The 27,561-nt window shown below is 42.8% G+C and overlaps 1 protein-coding gene across 11 annotated transcripts in view; it reads right to left on the bottom strand.

Moving 5' to 3' along the window:
• Window positions 1-27,561, bottom strand: part of CADPS (calcium dependent secretion activator) — a 485,320-nt gene that overhangs the window by 266,404 nt on the left and 191,355 nt on the right. For all 11 annotated transcript variants that reach the window (XM_082638330.1, XM_082638328.1, XM_082638325.1 and 8 more), the window contains exon 4: window positions 394-474. In XM_082638330.1, the coding sequence (XP_082494456.1) occupies window positions 394-474 (81 nt within the window). The remainder of the gene's footprint in view (window positions 1-393; window positions 475-27,561) is intronic.

The raw sequence follows: 27,561 nt of genomic DNA, 5'->3' as shown, positions 1-27,561 counted from the left end.
GCGTGGAGGCCACGTGAGGAGGAGTCTATGCAGGCGTGTGTACTCGGCGGGAGGAAGACGATAGGCAGTAAGATTTGGAACACATCCAACCTGAAATGCAGGGGACTGGCCACGTGGAAGTGCTCGACAGACAGATGGAAATGTAAGTCTGGGACTCAGAAGAAAGGTGAGGCTGGAGTTTGAGTATTGACTGGAGGATAGGAAATACATGAGCTGTGTCGAGGACACTTGCCCTGAGAAAGAAGGGTTGAGGACCCTACCAGGTGATTATCCTCATCTTCCTGAGAAGATAAAATTCTCAGTTTTATCTTTCCACAGCCCTTAATGATCAGTGCACTTCCGGTGTGGGACTTTGGCCCGGTCCCCCAGCACATGTCCCCAGAGTTTCCTTACCCTGGCTATTTGGTCTGCCATTTGGAGACGTCCATCCAGCTCTCGTCTGATCTGGGCTGCTTGCTCATCTGGATTGTCCAGCTGCACAAAAGCACAAATGTGGAGACTTTCAGTTTGGGTGACAAAAGCCAAGGAACTCATGACTTCACACCCAGACTACTCGGTGCCCCCATAGACCTATTCCACTAAAACGTAAGAATCGTGTGACACACAAATCCAGTTTGAGGGAAATCCCAAGTTAAATCCTTTTAAGGAGAATGTGATGTGGTAGGCAGGCTGTTGCTAAGCAAGACATCTAAATGCACTTGAATAAGAACCTCCTCTGAACTTCTAGGCAGCAGTGCTTCTAACGAGGGCCTGATGCAGCACTCCTGTTTTGGGGTCCAGCGAAGAAGTGTTTACAGGGCAGACATACAAGGAAGGAGATGGTAATATAACTGTTAGTACTGTACCGAGCAGACATAAGTCCGCATCCATAGCGCCTACATGGCATATATCCTGCTGCTCTCCCACCTCTGGACCGTGGATGATTAGTTAATAATTGCATCCTTTCTCTCTGAGCCCTGAGACCTTTTCAACCAGTAGTCCAGATGGCTGCTACCTCTCAGCTGGTGTTGATATCTTATATACACTACTAGGTATAAAACAGATAACTAATGAGAACCTACTGTATAACAAAGGGAACTCTACTCAATGCTCTGTGGTGACCTAAATGCGAAGGAAATCCAAAAAGGAGGGGATATATGTATATATACGTATAGCTGATTCACTCTGCTGTACAGCAGAAACTAACACAACATTGTAAAGCAACTAAACTCTAATGAAAATTAATTTAAAAAATTAAGCAGTAAAGTGGAAGTAGGTGCAAGCCTCCTTCTCCTAACTAATTAAATGCATGCATTAGAAACTACACAGAGTATGCTTCAAGGGGAGGCCATCCGTAATCTGCTTGTGAAATTTGCAGTTAGACAGTTACCCACTCAGGTGATTTTTGCCACATCTACATTAAATTTGCATCTGGCTTAAAAAAAAATAAAAGAAATCTATCTTTGTCTTCTCTGATGGGTAGACAATTCCCTAACTTCTCTAGTGTCAGTTTTCCCATCCACAGAATGAAGGGGTTGGTTATGTAATCTCCATCATCCCTCTCCCATCTTTCTATAAATCTATGAAAGACATTGGCAAATATTTCTACGAAGGTCCATATAATTAACACTCTAGGCTTTGAGGGCCATAAGATCTCTGTTGCAGTGACTCAGATCTTCCAATGAGGTGTGAAAACGGACACAGACAACACATAAATGAATGAGCACTGCTGTGTTCCAATAAAATTTTATGTACAACAGGTGGCGGGCCATAGTTACTGATCCCTGCTCTAGGAATTGAAGTTCTCTCTTTACTTCCAAGCAAGCCTAGCGTTATACTTCAAGCTGTAATTGAGTCTGCTTTGTTCAGTACCTGATAAATTATTTTATTCACAGAAAAGTTTAATAAGTAGGGAACAGTGACATTCAAGTGGGATGTGCTCTATTCTTCTTTTCAGAACAGATTAACTCACAACAAAAAGTAGATACAGAAATATGTGAGTTTTTTAAGTCCCTTTCTCTTAAAAGCCATTTTTATTCAGAAATCTGAAAAGTATGGAATTTTATTCAGAAATTTGAAAATGAAAACCCAGCTCCGTGCTTAAAAAAGAATCTAATCTATGCTATGAAATGGTATAGAAAATAAGTTATTTCTAATATGACGTAAATAAGAACACTGGACAATTTATGGTCATATTTTTGAAGCATCATGAGTTGTTTTCTTGGGTTTGTTATACAAAACATAAAAATCTATCTGGCTTTATGCTCTGCATTTTTATCACCCTGTTCAATTCAGGAGTTGCCTTATCTTCTCTTTCCCACAGTTTTGATGAGCAGGACTATTTTCTAGATCATAAAGATGGGATTGTTACTTTTGGTCATATATTCTAAAGTAGCATTTCCAAACGGGTGTTCTGCTGAGCAACACACTTATTAGAGACTCCAGAAGAAAGGATCCAGAAGGGCTCCAAAAGAATGGCTAGAGGGCTTCCCTGGTGGCACAGTGGTTGGGGGTCCACCTGCCGGTGCAGGGGACACGGGTTCGTGCCCCGGGCCGGGAGGATCCCACATGCCGCAGAGCGGCTGGTCCCGTGAGCCATGGCCGCTGGGCCTGCGCGTCCGGAGCCTGTGCTCCGCAACGGGAGAGGCCACAGCAGTGAGAGGCCCGCATACTGCAAAAAAAAAAAAAAAAAAGAATGGCTAGATAAGTTTGGAAAATGCTGTGTCAAAATGCACAAAATCTCTGAGAAGCTCAGCAGTAAGGAAATCTGTCAGATTTTGACCAACTCAACTATTATTTAACTTAAATTTTTATTTTTACATAATGCCCAGAGAACATGAGTTGGAAATCCTGTTCTAAATAAATAAAGAGAACCACTGGAGAGCGGTCACACCACTAACCAGTGGTCCCTCCATCACCACTTGCTAATAGGCACACGTGGGAAACATGGTAGCCTCAGTGTTGGGTTTAAGCTCCAATGAACTGTTTTTATTCTATTCCCTTGGAAGCCCAAGACTTCTTCATACCCAGGTGCAAACCCACTGGGAACACTCAGAAATATCCTGTTCAAAATACATATGCAAAGAAAACATCTGACTACTTCACTGAGAAGAAGCAAAATGATTCGGTTAGGGGCTAAAGTTGGGGGGTTCTGTCAGAAGATACGGTGCTCAGAGGTTAAAACTGAAAAGAGAAAACAACCCAACAGAACCATCCCCATTATGAAATTTCTCAGATGTGTGTGAATTCTCCCACTGGCCTCACCAAATACAATTAGAAACAGCAGAGGATGCCAACAGTGAAGATGAGCAGGCTAGGTCTACACAAAGCTTCATTCATTGGTTCATTTATTCATTCATCTAATTTTTATGGAATGTCTTGCTATGCATGATACTGGAATACAGAAAGGAACAAGACAGACCCAGTTCCTGCCTCCATGGAACTTAAATCTAACAAGAACAGGTATGGCTATTTGAATAATCTGGACACAAAACAGAGAGGATTAGCATTTATTGATGCCTATTTCAAGACCAGGGACTGTATGACCTATATTAAAGCCTTCTCTAAGGGTTCCCAAGAAATAGATGTTAACGTGCATTATCCCAGGAAAAGGATTCTGGGGTCAAGAAACACTGCTCCTTCCTGAAAATTTATAATACATATTAGCATAATTAAGATTCAAAGAAATTCTAGAGTAAATCAGCTTGTTTAACTGTGTTTAACTTTGTCTTTGACACAATTTTTTCACTGAAAACAAGTATTTCACAGAGCAGTTTGAGAAATTCCCAAGTAAAACAACTTTATGAGGTATGTACCGCTATTATTCCCATTTTACAGACGAGGACACCAAGTCTCTATAAGGTTCAGGAATGTGGTAAAGTGGCATGAGTCATTTGAAATGGGAGTTGGCTCTGCCTCAGACTGGAACTCTTTTGTTCTGCTTTATGTTGACTTTCTTCTTTAGTGTATTGTTTTGGTTTTCTAATTGGCCCTGACAACTAACTCCACACTCCTACGTAGTTCAATTTAATACAAAGAGCCACCACTAGGGGGCAGAGAAATGTCTACCGTCCATTTCCTATCATGAGTGATTTCTTCTGGGGATGCTGTTGCAGCGCAAGAGCCCTCCCTAAGAAATAACAGTAATGGGTATGTTCTTATCCTGGCTTTGCCACTTAGTAGCTGTGTGACCTTGGGCAAATTACTTAACCTCTCTGTGCTCAGGCCTCCTCATCTGAATAATCGGTATAATAAGTCTACCCCAAGGCTGTCATGAGGATTCACTGAGACCACAGATATAAAGCTTTCAGCTCAGTGCTTGGCATGCAGCAAACCCTCGGGAAACAGTGGCTGCTGTTTGCGTTATTAGAACAGCCCACGCTGGCTGTATTTCTGACACGGTCCACAATGGGGCATCGAAGATTCAGGTGAGAAAATGCCAGATGGGCTAGTGTCCCTCCCTGGTGTGGATGTGGGGTCTTGGTGTGATAGTCTGTGTCCGGAGAGGAAGGTGATGGAGGCTTCCATCTCTGGGTGAATTTCTTTGGCTTCTCAGTGTATCCTACTTTCTCCAGGGTAAGTCCTTTCCTCTGTTAGACTTTAATTAGCAGGAGTGACCAGAAGGCGGACGCTGCTGCCTGAGAGCTAATGATCTGAAGGGAAGATGGCAACAGAAATGCAACCGAAGCTCCCTAAAATAGCCTGGTGTGAGAGAGGAGGCCATCCTCCATCAAAAGCCTCGACAGCCCCGCTCTATGAAACCCCCCAAAATAAAGAGAAATCAAGTAATTACCTTTCAACTGCTGGAAAGAAAAGGCCAGAGAGTGAGCTTCCATGGAAACGAGGTTCTGTTTACCTCACTGGTCTTTTCCACTGAGGAAAGGAAAGACCCGCTGGCGAACCAGGCCAAGGGCAAACTTTCCCGGTGACAGCTCATTAGGGTTAAAATATGTACATGTGCAAGAAGGCTTTTTACCTAATTAGCCAAATAATCTTCCTACTAGCGGAGGTCAAACAGAGGCATTGTGGTTGTTTTGATTTGCCAGTCAAGCAAAGGGAACTATTTCCCTGGGCTCTTCTTTTAAAGTGATGGAGAACTCAGCTTGGTGCTGGGTAAGCGCAGACAGGTATCACCTAAGCCACAGGTTCAAGCCCATCCCGAGTCTGGGATTCTCTCCACTCACAGCTGTGTCCCTTCGGTCAGTGCAGACACGAGAACCCAGACCAGCATCGCCGTCGGGCACGTTTGCCCTGGCAGGAGCACCGCGTGGTGGAGGACCCCGTACGGGAGAGCCTGCAGCCAGCTATCCCACTCCCTGGTTGCAGGACCTTGTTATGTCTCTTAACCTCTTTGAGCCCCGGTTTCTTCGACTGTAGAGGGGGGACCATTTTTATCTTGCATGGCTACTGAGAGGACTGAATGAGACCATGTGTTTCAAAGGAAGTCAGGCCAACCTGGGTCCAAATCTTGGCTCTGCAGTTTCCTTACTCAAAGGGATCACACAGCTGAACCTCTCTAAGCCTCAGTTTTCTTGACTGTAAAATGGGGGAGAACATAAGAGACCTACCTCAGTGTGTTGATAGAAGGATGGAGCGGGATGATTATGTATGCACAGCACCTAGTGTAGTGCTGGCACATAGTAGGTCCTATAGCTTAGCAATGAGTTTCTAGAATTATCCCTTTTGAGGGTGGGCGCTTATCTGACGTTCACTCCCCTCCCTGCCCTTTGAGATTTATGAAAGAAACCAGGGGAGCCCTGGCATGGACGGGAGTGCCTGTGTGCTGGTCACGATTTGCCCTTAGCTGGTGGATCTCGGGCCAAGGTCACGACCTCTCTGTCCACAACCCCTTCATGTGATAAATGACAAACCCTAAGTGATTATGTTCCAGGAGTCTCTGAAAAGCCTAGACGAGCATTTCTCAAAGTTATATTCTGGGGAAGCCTAGTCCCGCAGATCCTCTATGAGAAAGGGTTCTGTGGCCAAGTCTGCTCCCTCTCTCCCCTTCCTGGAGAAGCCACAAGACACAGTAGTGAGAAATCCTACACAAAGGCAAGCTTGTGTGCGCTCATATTTCCCAAACTTATCTGACCACGTGGGTAATACGTTTGAACACCCCAGCATACTTTGGGCTAAGCTCACTGAGCCAATTCTCTCATGTGCTTCATTTCTCTCATGTCCATGGACAGAATTTTGGGGGGAGAGAAAGAGGCAGGTAGGAAGCAACCCCACTATGCAAATAGGTCTATATCTCAGTGAAAAGGGAATGCCCATCCGGGAACACCCTGTCTGACCTCTGGGGTGATAGGGACATCATCCCAGGGCCCAGGCATGCAGCCTCGTCATTAACCCCAAAGCCCTGGGCCTTGACAGTGTGCCTGGGTACCGGCTTTCCCTAGGGATGCCTCAGTTCTCTGGGGCTTACACAGTATGATGCTGGGGAGGCGAGTCCAACTCTGGACCCGTCCAAAGTCATCACTGTTACTACCACCAGGTAGCCTGCGATCAAGCAAAGAGAGGACGTGATTCAAATATGCAGAAAATTGAAATAAACAGGCAGATTACTTGATGCATTGTTTGAGTCACTGTTCTGCTTTCTGAACAAGTCTCTAGGCCTCAACCTCAAAGCAAATGGACCAAGTTCAGCCTCAGGACTATACTGACACGATCCAGGACTGTGGCTGGAAGGAGCTTTAAAGGTGCCGCAGTGACCTCAGGTTGGGGTGGAGGCCCTGCTGAGCTCTGTGGCCTGTCAGACACCACCTCCCCACTCAGTCCGCTGCACAGGGTCCTCCACTGGGGCTTCTGGAAGGGTTTGCTTTCTCCTGCTGCCAGATCTTTGCACACCCTGTCCCCCACACCTGGAACACTCTCCCTTGTCTCCCCCATTGGCTGGTAACCCTAACCCTAACCTCCTTCATCCTTCAGCTTTGCAGCAAAGTCTTTTCTGACCCCTCCAGGCTTGGTGAGTTTCTCCTGTCATATGTTCTCCCGGCACTGTGCACCTCTCCTTTATTAGTGTTTATTGCAATTTTAATTTTACATCCACTCGTGTGATTGTGTGATGTCTACCTACCAGACTGGAAGCTCTGTGAGGGCAGGTGCATGTGATTTCGCTCACCTCTGCATCCCCGGCACCTAGCCTAGCACCAAATACAGAGTGGGCTCTGATGACTGCCTGGCCAGCTAAAGGACTGAGTTAATTAACTGTGACCCAGAAGGAAAGCGGCCCACCCACAGTAACACCATCATCAGTGAGAGAGCTGGGACCATGTTCCCAACCTGCTCACGTCTATGCTATGTCTTGCTGCTTAGCAGCTGTGTCCTGGGAAGTGCCAGTTTCTGCAGAAATAGGTAAAGACTGAACTTGGCTGGCCTATAACCAGTCACATCACTGATAACGCATCCTTAATTCCAGACTACGGGGCACTGAGGCAGGTGGGCCTGTCAGCAGCTGCGGTGCAAGCCACCTGCTGACCTGGGTTGAGCTCCATCTGTTCCCCTTGTTTCCTCTCTACTTCCCAGCCTGGTCCCTCAGTTCCCACGGATTCGTGTCTGAGCAGGAGGTGCGACTGCGGAGGAGGGTAGAGGCGCCTCCCATAAAGCACTCTCATCAGTGGCACGGCCCCCCTTTCCTCCAAAGCCCTGTATTTTTTGTGGTTGTTTAATTTATTTGGCTGCTCCAGGTCTTAGTTGCAGCATGTGGAATCTTTTTAGTTGCAGCATGCGGGACGTAGTTCCCTGACCAGGAATCGAACCTGGAACCCCTGCACTGGGAGCACGGAGTCTTAACCACTGGATCCCCAGGGAAGTCCCTTCCCTGTGTTTTTTGTTTGTTTGTTTTGTTTTGTTTTTTGCGGTACGCGGGCCTCTCACTGTTGTGGCCCCTCCCGTTGCGGAGCACAGGCTCTGGACGTGCAGGCTCAGCGGCCATGGCTCACGGGCCCAGCCGCTCCGCGGCATGTGGGATCTTCACGGACCGGGGGCACGAACCCGTGTCCCCTGCATCGGCAGGCAGACTCTCAACCACTGCGCCACCAGGGAAGCCCTGCTCTGTGTTTTTTATCCTCCTTCAGAGACAAACTGCTCCAGCCAATGGTGCCTTCCTGCTGTACTGCAGTCTGGAAAGTTACAGCTGGGCAGTGTCAGTTCCCAATCAGGGGATGTGGGTGCCCGAGCTCCAGCCTCAAGAAGGCACTGAACTTTGGATGTTGGCTACGTTATTGCATTCAGTGCCTGGCTGCCACTTCCAAACTCCTGTCCTGCCATCTCTTACAGCCTGTCTCTCCTTTGTCCACCTCTAAGGTGGAGGCTGTAGAATAGCGTCAGACCTCTCTTGTCTAGGATCAATTGTTGCCTTTCCACTTTGAAGCCGAGCAACACTGACAAGTTATTAGATCTCTCCACGTCTCCACTTTTAATTTTTTCAACTCTCTTAACTCTACAGCGGGAATAATAATGAGAATACCTCCCTCGTAGGATTGATAAGAGGTTAAATGAAATGGTATGTGTATGATGCTTAGCAGGGTGCCTGGCATGCAGTCACTTTCTGTAAATCTTAGCAGCTATCAGCACGTGGCATTCCACAGCACAAATTCTTCATCCTTACACAAATTCTGATTCTGATAACACTTCAAGTGGCAGAAGAGTTTTCCCCAGCTTTCAGGTAGGAAACCAAGCTTCAAAAGATGAAGTAGTTTGCCGGTAGTTTCAGAGATAGGTGACCCTGCACAGAGGGGACAATCTTGAGAAAACAGGGCATTGATTTTAGAATCAGAAAACCTTAAGATCAAACTCTACCTCTCTGAGCATCTATACCTGGAGCTCTAAAATAATACCCTCAGAGGACTACTGTAATGATAATCATAACAGACATTTCCACACTCTAGGGGTTTGACATATTGTAGGTTTACTATTACTTCTAATATTATCACTGGGGATGAATCTGATGAAATCTGCAGCCGTGCCTTTGATGTAAGTCTTTACTGGGGCTCTTTTCCAAGGTTATTTGTGGAGTTTGATGTCCTGTGCACACACAATTATATACTGTTTTTCTAAAACTCAACCAAGGAGATACCATCCCATTTGTGGAAGAGTTAAAATAAGATCACTAGTGCCTTTCTTTACCATGCCTTATTTCCTCTCCAAGAGAAGACCTTGAATAGGTCAAAGTCTCCATTCTGAAGGATGCACTTCTCCTTGATTGCAAAAGGCAAGGTTTAGCTCTCAGAGTTTGCCAGCCAATGAGAACATCCTCTGCATCCGAGTCACCCATTTTATGTCTTCACTGGCTTCTGGCAATGCAGTAAATATAACCCAAGAGCTCCAAATGCAGTAACTCTCTGAGTGAGCAGCAAATAAATATATAAAAATACCCTGGATGGAAAACCAATCCATTCCTTTATGATCCTGCAGTGCTCAACCAGCCTTCCCCCATCCCCACCCCAGTCCTGCAATGACCTCCCCTCTGCTTTCCACCATTTCAAATCTGACATACCATCTGGGTATGGTCTGGTTTCAGACATACTTTCTTTAGGGAAGCCCTCCTTGATTGCTTTGGCCATGTATCAACTTGCTCTTGTAGGCAGCACTGGCCAGTCTAGTATCTCAACCTCCTCTGTGTCACATGTTTCAGATTTCCCTTCCCGCCAGAATAGCTGTAGGGCACAATGGTCAGGAACCTAGGGAACTAGAAACAGACCTGGGCTCAAATCTTTGCTCTGCCATTTACCAGCTCTGTGACACTGGGCAATATACTCCCTGTGTCTGCTGCTTCATCTGCAAAATGGGAGTCCTAATAGTAACAATGCCAAGAGCAGAGGCTTGTCATGAGAATAAAAGAAGACAGTACTCATAAAGCACTTAGCGTGATGCCTCGAATATGATGTAGGGCCAAACAGTCAAGGCTATGATTTAGTACTATTGAGTCCAGAGACTATGGTTTTTATCCAGCATGAAGGACACAGCTGTGCCTTTTACGGATCATCTTAATTGTCTTCACAGCTGGGGCTGGGAGATGGTCCAATTCACCTGTACTATCCTGAAGACACAGAACCTTAAGCCACTCAGAGAAGAGAATGGGCACTGTCTTTCAGGGTGGGAGTGTGGCCGCTGAAGCTCAGGGTATGGAAGAAGCAGGTGGTTTTGTGCTTGGGACTCGGTTGATTTATTCCTTCTTAACTATGAAGTCACATCTTCAATATCTCTTGAATCCATCTATTCTGTTTATCCACTTCCCTAGGGGAGGCCGCCACTGTCTCCATGGTGGAGCGCTGACCCGTTTACCGGCATCCTCTCTGACACAGCAGTTCTCAACCTGGCTGTACATTAGAATCATCTGGGGTATATGAAAGACAATCCTGATACCCAGACTGCATCCAGACCAACTAAATCAGACATTTAGGTTGGGGCCCAGGAGTCAGTTTTTGTTTGTTTGTTTTAACTGTTCAGGTGATTCCAATGTGCAGTGAAGATTGAGAACCTTTACCAAAAGTCAGTGGTTCTCAAATTATGGTGAGACTCGACCAGAGAACTTGTTAAAACACAGAGTTGTGGGCCTCATCCCTAGAGAGTTTTGATTCAGTAGGTCTGGGGTGAGAACCAAGAATTTGCCCTTCCTGGGTGATGCTGATGCTGAGAACCACACTCTGAGCACAAGGACAGAATCCATGCTCTGCGGTGCACTCTGCTCATCTTTCTCGAATGTGCATATGCTCACGTTACTCTCCTGCCTAAGACTCTACAATAATGTTCTATTTTCCTTGGCAACAGGAGTCTGAGATCCTTATCAAAGCAGACTATACTACAAGGCTACAGTCATCAAAACAGTATGGTACTGGCACAAAAACAGAAATATAGATCAATAGAACAGGATACAAAGCCCAGAAATAAACCCACACAACTATGGTCAGTTAATCTATGACAAAGGAAGCAAGACTATAAATGGAGAAAAGACAGTCTCTTCAGTAAGTGGTGCTGGGAAAACTGGACAGCTACATGTAAAAGAATGAAATAAGAACATTCTTTAACACCATACACAAAAATAAACTCAAAATGGATTAAAGACCTAAGTATAAGACCTGATACTATAAAACTCTTAGAGGAAAGCATAGGAAGAACACTCTGACATAAACTGCAGCAATATTTTTTTCAGTCTCCTAGAGTAATAGAAATAACAAAAATAAACAAATGGGGCATAATCAAACTCAAAAGCTTCTGCACAGCAAAGGAAACTATAAACAAAATGAAAAGACAACACATAGAATGGGAGAAAATATATGCAAATGATGTGACTGACAAGGGATTAATCTCCAAAATCTATGAACAGCTCATGCAGCTCAATATAAAAAACAACAAAAAAACACAATCCAAACAAAAAATGGGCAGAAGACCTAAACAGACATTTCTCTAAAGAAGACATACAGATGGCCAAGAGGCACATGAAAAGATGCTCATCATTGCTAATAAGTAGAGAAATGCAAATCAAAACTACAATGAGGTATCACCTCATACCAGTCAAAGTGGCCATCATCAAAAAGTCTACAAACAATAAATGCTGGAGAGGATGTACAGAAAAGGGAACCCTCCTACACTGTTGGTGGGAATACAGCCACTATGGAGAACAGTATGGAGGTTCCTTAAGAAACTAAAATAGAGCTACCATAAGATTCAGCAATCCCACTCCTGGGCATATATCCAGAGGAAACCATGGTTCAGAAGGATACATGCAATCCAATGTTCCTGCAGCACTGTTTACAATAGCCAAGACATGGAAGCAACTTAAATGTCCACTGACAGATGAATGGATAAAGAAGATATGGTACATTTATGCAATGGATTATTATCAGCCATTAAAAAGAAGGAAATAATGCCATTTGCAGCAATATGGATGGACCTGGAGATTATCATACTAAGTGAAGTAAGTCAGACGAAGACAAATATCGTATGATATCGCTTATATGCAGAATCTAAAAAAAATAATACAAATGAACTTACTTACAAAACAGAAATAGACTCACAGACTTAGAAAACAGATTTATGGTTACCAAAGGGGAAACGTGTGGGGGGGTATAAATTGGGATTTGGGGATTGTCATATACTCATTACTATTTTTAAAATAGATAACCATCAAGGACCTACTGTATAGCACAGGGAACTGTGCTCAATATTCTGTAATAACCTACATGGGAGAAGAATTTAAAAAAAATAGATACATGTATACGTATAACTGAATCACTTTGCTGTACACCTGAAACTAACACAACATTGTTAATCAACTATACTCCAATATACGATAAAAATTTAAAAAAGAAACCTAAGGGAGCATTGCCATCTGGCTCCTACACAGCTTTCCAGTCTTTTCTCCCACTGCTTTGTCTTGCCCTCCCGACCCAGGCCATCCTGTTATGCTTCTAGGTTCCCAAATATGACATATTTGTTCGTGGCCCCAGGCCAATGTTCCTGCACTGCCTTCCTCTGCCATCTTCATCTCACTGACACTTACTCATTAACCCAACTTCCAGCAGCCTCAATGCTGCTTCCTTAGGATTCTTCTTGGCCCCAGCCAAGGTCACTTCCTCAAGGTCCCGACAACATCTTGAACCTCCTCTTTTATCACTCTCATTACATGTGCATTATTTGCTCCTGTTCCTGTTCTCTGAAAGACTATAAATGCCTTGATGACAGGGACCATGTCTGTCCAGTTCACTATAAAATCTCCAGAGACTGATGCACGGTAGGTGTGTAAGAAGTATTTGCAGAATTAACTTTGAGATGGAGATAATAATGTCCACTTGGCAGGGTAGTTTTGATGAATTAATGAGACAAGTTTATTGAAGCGCTTAGTGTGCTGTCTGACACTCAATAGGTGCTCAAATCATGATCTAAATAGAAATCTGAATGCACATGGTTTAAACTTACTGAATCCTTGTTGAATGTATAACTGAAATTGTTAAGGGACAGAATAACTGACTAAGGTGGTGTCAGTAACAGAGGTCTGAACCAATTAAGCCCTGGGAGCACAGCTTCCTATTCTGGAAACTGGGAGTATTAATACTCAACTCACCATTTAAAAAATATTCATTAAACACCTGTCTTATAGCAAGCATTGTACTATGAGATGTGAAAGTAGAACAAACATAGAACTAGTATTCTATGAGTTTATGGTCCACATGAGAGTCAACGTATATTGAATATTGAGTATATACTACGGCCTGGCCTTGTACTGAATTTTCATTCATTGTCATGTTTAATCCTTGAGATTATTCCTATCACTCTTACAGTCAACACCACTTTACAGATGAGAACACTGAGGCTCAGAGGGATCACAGTAACATCTCAGAGAAGTGGGAGAACTGGGATATGAATTCAGTTCTGTCTGAATCCAGAGTGTAAGCGTTTAACCAGCTTGCTGTCACAACACTAAGTGGGGATAACCTCCACGATTTTTTCAAAACCAAAAAAGAAGGGTTACCCTCCAATTAGTAAACTATTACATAAATGTAAATTATTTTTATTGTCATTAATTTTGAATTTAGTTTTTACTAATTTCTGAAGTTCTGTTCAGGCAGCTGATTTGATGAAAAATGATCACTTCAAAATGAGCCACAAGAGATTTTTGACATGAATATGATAGGAAAGAAAATGACTTTTTGTGCCATTGAATCATTTGATACCTCAAAAGCTTTGAATCATAGTGAAAAGCAATTTATAACTGGCAAAGATAATGCACTCAACAGGAAATCCAGAAAACAGCCAATGATACCTAAAATACCTCTATACACTAATAAAATCAAATGTTTTTGCTAAAAATGCCCACTATTTTAAGAGGAAGTGAACTTCATTTTCAAACATCGATAATGCAGTATAAAAGTTATTCACAAGGTCAAAATGAAATCCAGTTTTCCAGCTTCTGCAATTATGGATTTAGTGAATATGTATGTGCATGCAGGTGAGTGTGTGTGTTTGTGCACCCGTGTGTGTATGTGCACTTGTATAACAGAGATCTCAAGCAGTAGAAAACATCCAGAGCTCTCAATCGTAGAGCCCGTCAATTAAAATTGAGGTGAAGTAGTATAATTTCCAGGGCATGTGAGAACTGTCACATGCACCTCTCTTTCCTTTGAGTAGCATGTCACAAATACAAGATATGCTTAATTTCTAGTCCCAGGCTGATCATTATACAAGTTCCTGGTAGAAACTGGGTCTATTCATACGTCTACCCACATATATCATTATCTCATTTTGCCTGCCCTGAAGAGTGTGTGTCTACCTTGGTGATATGACTGTTCAAAGCCAAAAATATTTATAAAGGCTGTGTTTCACCTTGATTAAGACCTGTCAAAGGAACAGTTATTTCCTGCTATCAAATCCATAACTAAGTAGATATGTTTTTTATTAGTTATTTTAAAGGTGTCTTGGGCAAGAGGAAGAGGCAGTATTAAAAAAGAGTGAGGTTCCAAACTTTCCAACAGATGGGAGAAAAGAAATGACCAGAAAAACCCACCCAAATTACACTGTCAGCATTTACTGACAGCTTCCTGCTTGCAATAATCTGTATCACGTGCTAAAGATAAGCAAAGGCATCAGGGTATCATCTATTCTAACACATGTGATATACTGCTATACTGAAAATATAAGTAAATACTGAAAAAGTAAACTCGAAAAGGGGAACAAATTCATCAGGAGAGCCTAATTTATTCCAGGGTAACAAATTAACCCTGAAATCTCATTGTTGTCTTAAGACAACAATGGTTTAGTTCTTGCTCACCCTACATGCCCAATGTGGATTATGGGGGACACTGTTCCACAAAGTTACTCAGGGATCCAGGCAGATGGAAGCACCACTATTTTGTGACTGCCATCTCAACATGTGGCTTCCAGGCTCACTGTGACAGGGGAACACAGAGCATGGACTACTCATAGCCTGTTTGCTGGAACCAGTCACATGGTCCTAACCTAATTGCAAGGGAAGCTAGAAAATGTAAAAGAAGACATAAAATATTTTGTGTTGCTGTTTCTGCCACAAAAAGCTACTATGGATTCTAGTTAAAGTGCTTATAATATAAAGTCTATCTTGAATATCTGGAAATTGTTTGATTCTACCTGACCTGTGTGGACAATTCTACATTGTTTCAAATTAATGACACTGAACTTTGTGAAACACAATTAAATTTGCATTGTGAAAGGCAAATATGGCTGTGGTTTAGAGGAGGGAAATTAAAGAAGTACTCTTCTCTGAGAGAGAAAACTGCAAATAAACAGTATTTTAACCAGTATAAATTAAAACATTATTGACTGAAATACACAATTCTGGCACTGAAGAGGTTCAGATCAAGATGGCCCTAGGGTCTCATAATCTAATTTATTTCTAATGACTCAAAATCAACAGGCTAAGAAATACTTTGAGTGGTAGACCACCATCGACGCAGATGATTTCTCATCTCTTGAAATTTTATTTGCACTTAAGATGCAAGACTAATCCTCTGTGAAACAGTTTTTAAGATTAGATAGTCCATTTGCTGATGTCGGCCTTTCACATTTGCAAAAACACCTAAGTTGAATTTGCTTAGCAAAGGGAATACTTTTTAGGTCTTTTAGAGAAAAAATTTCTAGTGATTGTAGCAAATTTCTCCCCACCTCACAGATTACTGTAAAATCTCAAAGGAAACAAAAACTTAGTCAGGGACCTCATTTAAATACCTTTTAAAAAGGAAAAAAGGAAAATAAATTCACAATGGGGTTTGTGTTTTTAAAAAGCAACGCCAAATGTATGTATCAGGTCAATGCCCTGTCCTTTTTATGCTAGCATTCCTGGACACAGAATTGATTTGCAAGACGACGACTTTCAGCAAGATGTTTACTGTATTCTAAAGCAGCAGAGTGGAAAAATACATTTTTGAGAAATGGTTTTAACATGAAGTGAAACTCAAATGATTTTCAAGTGAATAGCTCTACTAGTGTCTGATACAACGTAGGTGTTCAATATATATTTATTGAGTGATTTTGCCTATAAATATTTTATCTTCCATGTAACAGGGAACCCTCAGTATTCTCAGCTGATCTATGTGTTTTTAAATTAAAAAATTATTCTCTATGAGATGACTGGATCAGCTGCATTGTCATTTTATTTGAGTAAAAAATTGGAGAGGTTGCATAGCACAGTGAAGATGGCCAATATTTTATAACAACTATAAATGGAGTATAACCTTTAAAAATTGTAAATCACTATGTTTTATATGTGAAACTTACGTAATATTGCAAATCAACTATACCTCAATAAATTTTTAAAATTAAAAAACGGTCTAAATATTCCATTTTCATGATTTGGAGTAAATAATATGTTTTTACAAGTCTACTGCTTTGTTTTCTCTAAAATAAGCACCGTTTTAAAAATTAACAAACAAAAAAAGAAAGGGTGAGATCTAAAAGTATAGGGTTTGGAGAAAATGAGATACTTAAATAGATATGAAAATCCTTCAAAAAGTTGAAAGGACTGTACAGGGATTATCGTTGTCGTTGTTGATAGGGTTTTACCTCCTTCTCAGTTCTGCGGGTATTTTGCTGACGTTTTAGCAAAATGTCTGCTCCTCTAATTTCTTACTGTGAAATTCTGCCTTAGTGATATTAAACCACGGTGCCACAGGCCCCTGCTGGTTTCAGATGGTGCTTAATGGATTCTGTCTCTACAGTTTGACACGTGCAGTTGAGTTAGAAAATGGCTGATGAAAAAATTTAGAGTCAACATATGCAGCCAGCCTGCACGGAACAAGATAACACCTGGGTGACAGCCTGTGGCTTTGATGTAGGACAGTTGGAAGGGATCCTAGGCAGCTGATAGGAAATCAGACGGCAGCGCCCAACAAGGAAAAAATTCTGAAAGATTCATAAGCTTCCCTGTCGTTAATAATTAATCTCCAAGACAACAAGCTCTGGCAATTTATGCTGGCCAGCACTAGGGAACAGCCAAGGATTGGAGCTATACCTCCCTCTGCAAACCTTTCTGAAGCAATTAAGTTCATGGCAACTTTCAGTTTCTTTTCAGAAAAGCAAGGCTACAGAAAATCAGGAGACAATCTTCAGCATAAACCATGATATTAGCCATCTTAATGTATACGATGAAGGTATCAAGTATCTCCTTAACCACAAGCTCCCCAAAAATGGTTTAGATTTGCTTCTTAACCAGGCAGAAGTGGTTGGGGGGAGCTATTTTGCTCCCCAGGGGACATTTGGTAACGCTTGGAGACATTTTTGGTTGCCACAATTGAAGGAGAAAGTGCTACTGGCACCTAGGGTGTAAGAGGCCAAGAATGCTGCTAAACATCCTACAATGCACAGGACAGGCCCGACAACAAAGACTCATCGGCCCAAAATGTCAATAGTGCTGAGGTTGAGAAGCCGTCCTGTAGACGCTGACCTCGGGCAAGCAAGCTGTTTGCCCTGACAATATTTGATTATGGGGGCAAAGAGAACACAGCTAAACTGACATGGAGGCTTAACTTATCATGCTAATCCTCTAGCTGTTAAACTCTTCCCAGTATGACCAGCCGGGCTGAGATCTGAAATAATATGAGGAAAGAAAGAGATAAGAATGGGAATTTTGGCAGTTCAGGCTGTGGTTTAAAAAATGTGCTCCAGAAGATGCCAGGCTTGCAGAAGAAATCCCGGCAGGTATCGGTGGAACCCTGCTTGAGACGTTCTTGCATTGCAGTGTGTGTAAGACAGGGCCGGGGGGAGCGGAGCGGGTGTCAACCACTGGAAGCTTGAACGAGAGTGTTCCAAGTGTATCAGCCCCAGTGTGTCCTGTGCATGTTCTTACCACAGGCTTCCTTGTTCCAGGAGAAACCTGCAGCAGGGTCCCCAGAAGCACACTGCCTTCTCGAGCATTCTATCAAGGGTCCGGTGATCATAACATACTCACAAACCAGAACCCCAGCCTGTTGCTCAGAGGGAAAGGGTGACCCAAACATACAACCACCTCTCCTTGATTTAAAAGCCTGAGATGCTTCCCAGAACCCAAGAAGTAGAAAACCTGGGATAGGATGGAAGCATGGGTAAGGAGGACCATATCTAGGTAGGTGATCCTTCAGTCCCTTTAATCTAACTCACTTTAAGATGTAAGTGGAAAAAAACCCATTTCTTTTCCAGTCAGGCAAAAGATTTTGCCCTCCTTCCTCACTAAATTCCATTTTCGGTTATCCTTTTAGGTTTCCCAATGTCACTACTTCATAAGGAAGAAAAAAAAATTAATGCTTGATTCTAACATCTGTGTTTCTGGAGATTCTTCCACTGTAATGAGAAACCACACTAATCTTGTACAGAAGAAAGAGCTTGCAATGAATTCATTTTACCAAAGAACATCTTAAGCCAGTTCCTCTTCTTTGATAAGCCTTGCAGTGAGTGGGAACTTGAGATTCTGAGGGCCGGGCTTATATTACCCATCCCTTGTTAAAGTTTTCTTGAAGCATAAATGTATGCGTAGTTTTACATATAATTTCTATGTGAACAAAGCTGAAAATAAGACACATGTTGACCCAACGGAATGTCTGCCATGGGGTGTTGATGGGGACTGTTTCTGTTGTTCAGGAATTGGAGACATAAATGTTAGGGAAACATCCACACCCTCCAGGGCTTATGAAGACCTGTCCAGCCTGACTTGCTACCCTGCTCATCCTTCCGACACCCTCCCCACCACCTTTGTCCCCATGACTATGGAAGCAGAAGACTGGGAAACGAGAGGAGAGGGAACGACAGAAAGAAAGAACTATCAGGGTTCCTGGGACATTGATCTAGGGGCATTGCGATGGTTTGTCTTTATGCTCCCTGGGGAGCTACCTGCTACTTCTCCTTTAAGAAAATAACTTGGAGATATTGGGGTGCCTGTTAGAACAGGGTCATCTCATTTTTCCTGTTGGATGTCTGCCTTGCAACCAACTGGCTGATCTATGTCTAGTGAGGAAGATCTAAAACACAAAGAGAATTGGAGGAAGATGGCAGGGTGGTGGTGGGGTGCACCCGTGGCCTATTTTGACTACGACTGTTTGGGTGTGGCAAAGATGCATGGGATTCTTATGGACCACGTGCACACAGAGAAAGGTAGCTGAGCTAGAGCCATCTTGCCGTAATCTGGCCCTAGAGTGTCCCATGCTGGTGCAGGGAACCCCAGCAGTGGGAGGCTCTGGAATGGAGTCCCAGGGGTAGGAAGTGAGGTGTGGTTGGGAGACGGGGAGCTTCTGAAGAAGGTCTCCCTCATGAAAACACATCTCTGCATGACTAGGATCTCCCAGGCTCCAGAGCCCACCTCAGATGTGCTGTTGCCCTGTCTAGAATGTTCCTACCGCTCTCTACCCTAAGGTGATCCCTGCCATCTCTCCTCTGTAGGGCAGGCTTCCCACCACATCCTGTCATTCAGACTCCTTTCCCAAAGGCTCTCAGAAAACCACGCACTCATCATCAGAGAACTCAGGTTAGTGTGCAACTGTACATCCATTCATGTTACCGCTTGATAGATGTCTCTTTCTCCATTTGACTGTAAGTCCCATGGTTTGTGCTTACATGGTAAGCTTAGAGACTGGCATAGAGCATGGCCTGTTCGGGGTTTAATAAATTCTTGAGGACAGAAAGAAGGAAATGAACCTTCTGTATGGAGCACTCCCAATGACCCCCTCACAACATTTACCACTGTAGAACTTGGTATTATTATTATCTGCACACATATCTAATGCTCCTATGAGACTAGAAACTTCAGAGGGCAGGAATTATGTCTGGTTTCTCTCCCGATCTCTGAACAGTGAAGAAAGAAAGAAACAGTGGGCAAGATTTCTGTTGTCTGAAAAACCCACAGGAACAAACCCACATGGATGTGTCTCATTCAGAGTCTCCTACAAAATCTTGTTTTGAAGAACTCTGGTTCTTCAGGCACCAACTCAATGGCTTCAATATGTCTACACTATCTCTGAGATTTCCCTGCTTATTCTAAATTCTGTTCCACATGGACTTAGGCAATAGGTCTAGGGGAACAAGGGATGCTGGGTACGGATGAAACAGAGGGAAGAATGACATTTTAGGTATTTTTCTTCCAGAGGCCCTTGTTTGCAGGAAAAACAATAATATTGAAAGAGACACACCATGTTTGCACCTGTAGAGGTATTAAAAATTGTTTATTGCAGGGCTGCCTTATTAACTAACAAATTCAAAGGCAATAAGAAAATAGAAGTTGCAAGAGTGAGCTATTTTTGGCAGCACAATGGGTGAAGTCAGTTCAGAAAGGGGGAGGCTTCCTTCTTTAATCACTGAAATCCTATTTCACAGTCCACAGATTTTGTGGCTGTGCCCTGATACCACAATAAAAGTATTTCTGGAATATTTTTATTCCAGAAAGAACTCAGCTTTTTTTTTTTTTTTTGACAATAAAGGTAAGTGCAGGCACTATTTTTCTCACTGTTTATTCTACTTTAGCATAGGGAACCTATACCCCTAGGAAGCCAGTGTATCACCAAATGACCAGAAAATGCAAGGATGGACATACTCAGTCTCAGTCATGTGAGGCACTTAAATCCTAAAAGAGCTCAATTAAGAATCTTTGCAAGGAAGCTCTGAGCACTGGAGATGCTAGCTCTTCATGACTGCCGTGCACACTTCCTCTGCAAGCACTGTTTTTCCACTTTAAATGTTAGTGCTTTAAAAACCATCTCTGAAAACGGTTACTGTCCCGCAAGTCACAGGATTTCCAAACTAGTCCATTTTCATACCCTCCCTCACTTTGCTGAAAGCTCAGAATTGGAAGCTGAGAGTCCAGGAAAGTAGTTTAACATTTCATAATTCTTACTTAAGAGATCTGGCTCTCTGGAAAAGCCTTTCTGAAAAGGATTATAACAGAGGCAGTGCATTCTTTCCTTCCTCATTTGCTTCCTTCCACAAATACTAAACATAGATTGTATGAGGAAACATGCTAGGCATTAGGCATACGGTGATGAGCATAAGTGGTCCTTCCCTCATGGAATGTATAATTTAGGGAGGGATGCCAACATTAATTACATAAGCATGCACATCAACGTAAACTTACAAATAGATAATTGCTCCAAAGAATGAGAACAAGATTCAGTGAAAGAAGTCTGGCCTAGCAGCTCTTGAATCGAGAACAAAAGATACATAGGGATTAACTGGACAAAGAATGAAGAAGCACATAGCAGACAGGCATAGTACAGTCGACCCTCTGTATCCGCAGGTTTCCCAACTGTGAATCCAGCTAACCACGGATCCAGTCATTGTTGGTTGAATCTGCAGATGCGAAATCTGTGAATATGGAGGGCTAACTGTATTCTTGGTACTATGCCATTTTACTGAAGGGACTTAGCATCTGAGGACTTTGGTATCTGTGCGGGCTCCGAGAACCAATCCCCTGTGGATAGTGAGGGATGACTGCATGTGTAAAGGGCCTGTGGCAGGAGGACACGTGGAAGCATCTTGGCGTGGCTGGAGTACAGGGTGAGGGGGAGAGTTGTACAAAGTAAGACTGGAGAGAGAGACAGGGGTCAAGCCATGCATGGGGTCATAGAAAGACTGTGTGTGGGGTCTTGTAGGTCATGGGAGGGTTATTCATCTTTATCCTACAAGCAGCAGGAAACCACTGGAAGGGTTAGAGCTGGAAGGTAGGGTGAGAAACATGGGAAGGAAGGATGAGAAGCTCAGACTGGGGTTTCATAGGGCTCATCTGGAGAATGGATTGGAAGGGTTAAGGGTGAATCCTACTGATGCAGCCAAGTCAACTGAATATACGAAGTGCCTACATTCATTGGGCTAGGAGCTTTGTCCTGTACATAAACTTATTTGATTGAACTATAATCCCATAGAGACTTTTTAAAATATTTAAACTTTTCATTTAAAAATAGTTTTAGGGCTTCCCAGGTGGCGCAGTGGTTGAGAGTCCGCCTGCCGATGCAGGGGACGCGGGTTTGTGCCCCAGTCTGGGAGGATCCCACGTGCCGCGGAGCGGCTGGGCCCGTGGGCCATGGCTGCTGAGCCTGCGCGTCCGGAGCCTGTGCTCCGCAACGGGAGAGGACACAGCAGTGAGAGGCCCGCGTACCACAAAAAAAAAAAAAAAAAAAAGTTTTAGATTTACAGAAAAGTTGCAAACATAGTACAGAGAGTTCCCATATACCCCACACCCACATCCCCCTATTGTTAATATCTTACTGTACCATGATATATTTGTCAAAACCAATGAACCGATAATGATACATTATTATTAACTAAACTCCATAATTTATGTCAATTTCCTTAGTTTTTCCCTAATGTCCTTTTTCTGTTTCCAATATCCCATCAAGCCTACCCCATTACATTTTGCCATTATGTATCAGACTCCTCTAGGCTGTGAGAGTTTCTCAGACTTCCTTTGATTTTGATGACCTCGACAATTTTGAGGAGTAGTGGTCAGATATTTTGTAGAATGTCCCTCATTCAAGTTTTTTCTCACAGACAGACTGGGTCTATGGGTTTTGAGGATGAAACCACAGAAGGGGAGAGGCATTTTCAGCATAGCATATTGAGGGTACCTGCTATCAACATGGTATCCACCTTATCATTGATATCAACGTTGATCACCTGGCTCAGGTAATGTTTTCCAGGTTTCTCCACTGTGAATTTACTTTCTCTGCCTCTCTCTGCTCCCTTTGGAACAAAGTCACTAAATACAGCCAAACTGATTGGGCAAATTATATTCCTCTGTGACTATTATCTACATAAATCACTTGGAATTCTTCTGTATGGGAGATCTGTCTCCCATTTGTCTCTTCTCCTCCACTTAGGTACTTATTTATTTTCCTTTATTTATTATAGTATGGACTTAAGGATATTTTATTACTTACATTAGAATAACCCAATGTATTATTTAGTATATTGCTGTAATTGTTACAGATTTGGCCATTGGGAGTTCTTCCTGTTGGTTCATGTATCCCTCTTACATATGCCCACTATTGTGGGGTTTGTTTTTTCTTTTTGAGCACCTCCTTACTTTTTGGCACTACATGATGTTCCAGGTTCATCTTGTATGTTGCCTACCCCAGCCCTAGAATTAGTCATTTTTCCAAGGAGCCCCGGTTCCTTTTATGGAAGAATGGTATTAGAAACCAAGATATGGGCACTGGATGTGCTCATTGCTGCTGGGGAAAGAAGGATTTTTACCCTCAATTCAGATGAGAACACTGTATAAGTGACTCGCCCAAGTAAAGGACATAGCCAAGATTCAACCAAACATCCTTTCCTCCATTCTCCTTTGTAAGAATACTCTAAATTTCATTCCATACCCACCATTTCCCTAGTTGGCCTATGTACTTTGGGGGAAGCTGAGCCTATCCTCAGCTCCAAGTGAGGGTCCCCCCCCGGATTAAGCCATTCAGCAGATCCCCTGTACCCAGTCACAGTGACTGGCTCATAGACAGGATACTTTGGTATAAAGTATATGCACCAATCTGATGCAAGATGACATTTTCAAGAGGGTTGCTGGGTGAGAGACTTTCTCGCTGTTCTGAGAGAGACGCTGGGGGAAAATTCTTCCTGCTGGATGTGAATGGAAATGGAAGAAGAGCCTATTGCAGGATAAGATTGTGCAGTGCCTTTGTGAGGGAAACAAAGAAGGCAGAGGTTTTGTCCTTGAACTCAGTAGTTTAAAATCAAAGTAGGGCCTAAGACCATATAGAGTTGAAAATTCTGCTACCAGTTAAAGGTGGTAATTCACCTATTAATTTCCTTATAATTTATAATACATCTACTTTGCTTCCAGAAGAGAATTAGGTGGTTTCCAACAAAGCATGGATGCAACAAACCTCTATAGGACAAGAGTCAGTCGAGAAACTGGGAACAATCGTTTCACTCAAAAACTTAGGTTCAGGAAAAGTACTGAAATTGAGCATAACCAGGATACTGGATTTCCTATCACAGAAGGAAAAATGAGGAATGTGGTGAATTACTTTGTTTCCAAAATCAATTTCAAAAGTGCTAGTTCTGAACTCTTGAGAGGAACCTGTCACTGGACAATTTGCAAAGGGGACCTTGAACTCCATGACTGTCGGTGTCAGTCAGAGTAGCTTCACAAACAATGCAGGACCATTCCTCTGAAGGCCAGTTCTTTTTTTTTTTTTTTTTTTTTTTTTTGCGGTACGCGGGCCTCTCACTGTTGTGGCCTCTCCCGTTGCGGAGCACAGGCTCCGGACGCACAGGCTCAGCGGCCATGGCTCACGGGCCCAGCCGCTCCGCGGCATGTGGGATCTTCCCGGACCGGGGCACGAACCCGTGTCCCCTGCATCGGCAGGCGGACTCTCAACCACTGTGCCACCAGGGAAGCCCTGAAGGCCAGTTCTTATATCCATCCTCAAAGCCAAGGGTATTAAGGTTACCTCTATAATGCTTCCCAAAGAAACTGAGGGTGGATTGCCCCAATGTGTGGCCTTTTAATGAACTGACTTGCTATAGGAGGACATTCCACAGAATCTCAAGGAATAAAAAAATAGTAAAGGTGCTGCTTGGCATTTTTACAAATTCAATCCCAAATGCTTCTCTGATCTTAACTTTCCTCTCAGGATGTTCAGATTCATCATTTATTCCGTCAATTTCATCTTCCTAAAGACATCTTTCTTTGAATTTTCTGACCTTCTCCAATCAAGACTGGTTGTCTTCTGCAACTGATCCAAAGATTTCATCCTCGGATTCTCCCTTTCCAATCATCTGAGGAGGGAGGATTCTCTCTACCTTTCTCCTGTCCTGTGTTGGCTCTCCTTTTGCTTTGTCTTAAGTATTCCTCTTTCTTGGGTTACTTCCCTGCTTTGGTGGAATACTCCCTTCAGTAGCTTTCTAGGAAACAATGCATGGAACATAAAAATTTTGGAAACATTTCATGTCTTAAAATTACCATTTTCTTTCCTCGTACTTGATTGACAGTTTGAGAATGCAACTTCCTAGACTGGAAACATTAGTCTCTAGAAATTTGAAGGCTTCCATCCCTTGCCTTCTAGCTTTCAGTGTTGCTGTCAAAAAACTCAAAATCATTTAAATTACTATTTGTTACTTAAACCTATTCTTGTCCTGTCCTCCAGAAGCTTGAAGATTCTTCTTTGCTCCTGATGTTCTGAAGTTTCAGTCTAAGGGTTCTGGTGTGGGTCCGTTTTCATCCATTGTGCTGGACACTTAGTGGGACCTTTCAGTCTGGACCACATTTCCTTCAGTTGTGTGAAACTTCCTTGAAATTATCTCATGAATGATTTCCTCACCTTCATTTTCTCTGGTCTCTATTTCTGGAACTGTCATTCTGATGTTGGACCTCCTGAACTGATTCTCTTATTTTCTTTTGTTTTCTTCCCTATTTAAAAACTCTCTTTAAGTCTTTGCTTCATATTCTAAAAGATTTTCTCAATTTATCTTCCAATTTTTCTGCTGAGTTTTTAATTGCTGCTATCAAAGTTTTTATTTCCAAGAGTAATTCTTTGTTTTCCTTTTTTTTTTTTTTTTTTTGGTAATACACTGTTCTTGCTCCACAGTTGCAATATTTTGTCTGACCCCACCAAGGATGTTAGCATCTGTTGACGTTTTCTTCTTCCTCATGGTCTATGTTTTCTCTGATTTTCTAGTTGTCTCTGATTTTCCTTTTGGTCTCCATCTTCCTTATTAGAGGCGTTTCTCAGGTGTCTGGTAATCTTTGGTTTCTGGTCATTTTTAAGAAGGGAGTGGAGAAGTATGCTTCTAGTGGGAAGTACTGAGAACTTGAGGGAGCTTTCAACTCGGAGCTCACTTAAGATGATCCAAGAGGTTTACTTGGGAGAAATCTCCAATGTCACTATCTCCTGATGTGCCCTACTGAGGGCTTCAGGTTCCCCAGAGAAGATGCTTCCTGTCTCCTGCTTGGAGAATGAACGCCTAATTATCAGTATCTGGTTGCTATGTGGCAGAGGAAAGCCGAGGATCTCAACATCCAATTTGCACCTGTCCACTTAATCTCCTTTCACTATATAATCTAGACTCTTAGCTGTGCCTGATGTACCCTGTCCAGAGACCCCGTGTTTTATCCCCTTCAGTCCTTTTCCACGAGGAGTGTGGCTGGAGTTCTGAGGATAGCAATGCTTCTCAGACTTTCAACCAATCCTTATTTTTAGCTCCTTCTTAAACCCTCACTTTCAGAGATACATATTGGCACCAATTCCTGAGCTACTTAAGGATATATATCCTAGGGTGCTCAGATTTCCTTATTGCTGGTTTAGGATTATGTTTCTTTGGGGTGGCTAAATCATTTACTTCTTGTCTATCTATTATCCGACTTACATTATTTTGTAATTATCTCCTCTCCTCACACCCGCCAATTATTTGTTTGGAGAGATTAGATTGGAGGGAATGATGGACTCATATATGTTTTATCCACCATCCTTTAGTCAGTGATTTCCAAGTTGTGATCTGCTGAATCCCGGAGTTCCCTGTAGATCCCTCAGGGACCACAGGAGAGGGCTGTATAGAGGCCGAGGGTGGGGCTCCAGACTTTCCACTCTCACTTCAGGCACAGCAGCTCTAGACTTTAATCCATGAAACATTTCATTTGAAAAAAGGATTCTGCTGCTAAAAACAACTGCATGGCACTTACTAAAATCCATACTTGGCACTGACATCTATCCATGTGCTTGCCTAAGGACAGAGAAGTAGTGGACATATAGACAGACATCAAAATGTTCACAGTAGTGGTCTCCAAATATGGGCTCTAACTAGTTCCTTCTCCTTGAAGGCTTGTATCACTCCTGGTATCAGGAGGTGGATTCTATTTCTTCTCCCCTTGATTTTCGGCTGTCTTTGTCAATGGCTGTGATCAATAGGATGTAGCTCATTATGCTCTGGAAGTTCTGAGCCCAAGGCTTAAATGGACTAGAAGCTTCTACTTCCTGTGTCTTGGTGCCCAGCTGCTGTGCTGTGCAAAGCCCAACACACATGAGAAGAGAACAAGAGCCCTCTGTAAAGACCATCAGTACAGGTCTTCCCTGGTGGTCCAGTGGGTAAGACTCCGTGCTCCCAATACAGGGACCCTGGGTTTGATATCTGGTTGGGGAACTAGATCCCACATGCATGCCACAACTAAGAGTCTGCATGCCACAACTAAGAAGTTCGCATGCTGCAACTAAAGAGTCCACATGCCTCAACAAAGATCCCACGTGCCACAGCTAAGACCCAGCACAGCCAAAATAAGTAGATAAATAATAAATAAATAAATATTTTTAAAAAAGACCATCAGTTAACTGTAAGCCACGTGACTAAGCATCTTCAACATTCCAGCTCAGTGCAATCCCAGCTGATAGCACATAGAACAAAAGAATTATCCTTCTAATAAACCCAGCCAACCCATAGAACCCTGAGAGATAATAAAAGCGGTTGCTTTGTTAAGCCAAAATTTTGGGGTAGCTTGTTAGGTAGTGACAGATAACTAAAACAGAACATTCCAGGGGCTATTTGTTTCCTTCTCTGTTGTTTTCTGATTTTTAAAAATATTATTTTGCAATAAACATGTTATTTAATTCCCCTTCTTTAAAAATAAGCTATAAAAATGTGTAAGTGGAGAAG

This window comes from Mesoplodon mirus (assembly GCF_964341445.2).
Source record: "Mesoplodon mirus genome assembly, chromosome: 12".
NCBI classification, from domain to species: domain Eukaryota; kingdom Metazoa; phylum Chordata; class Mammalia; order Artiodactyla; family Ziphiidae; genus Mesoplodon; species Mesoplodon mirus.
Note: the sequence above shows the minus strand (reverse complement) of the source record. Positions and strands in the feature narration are given on the sequence as shown.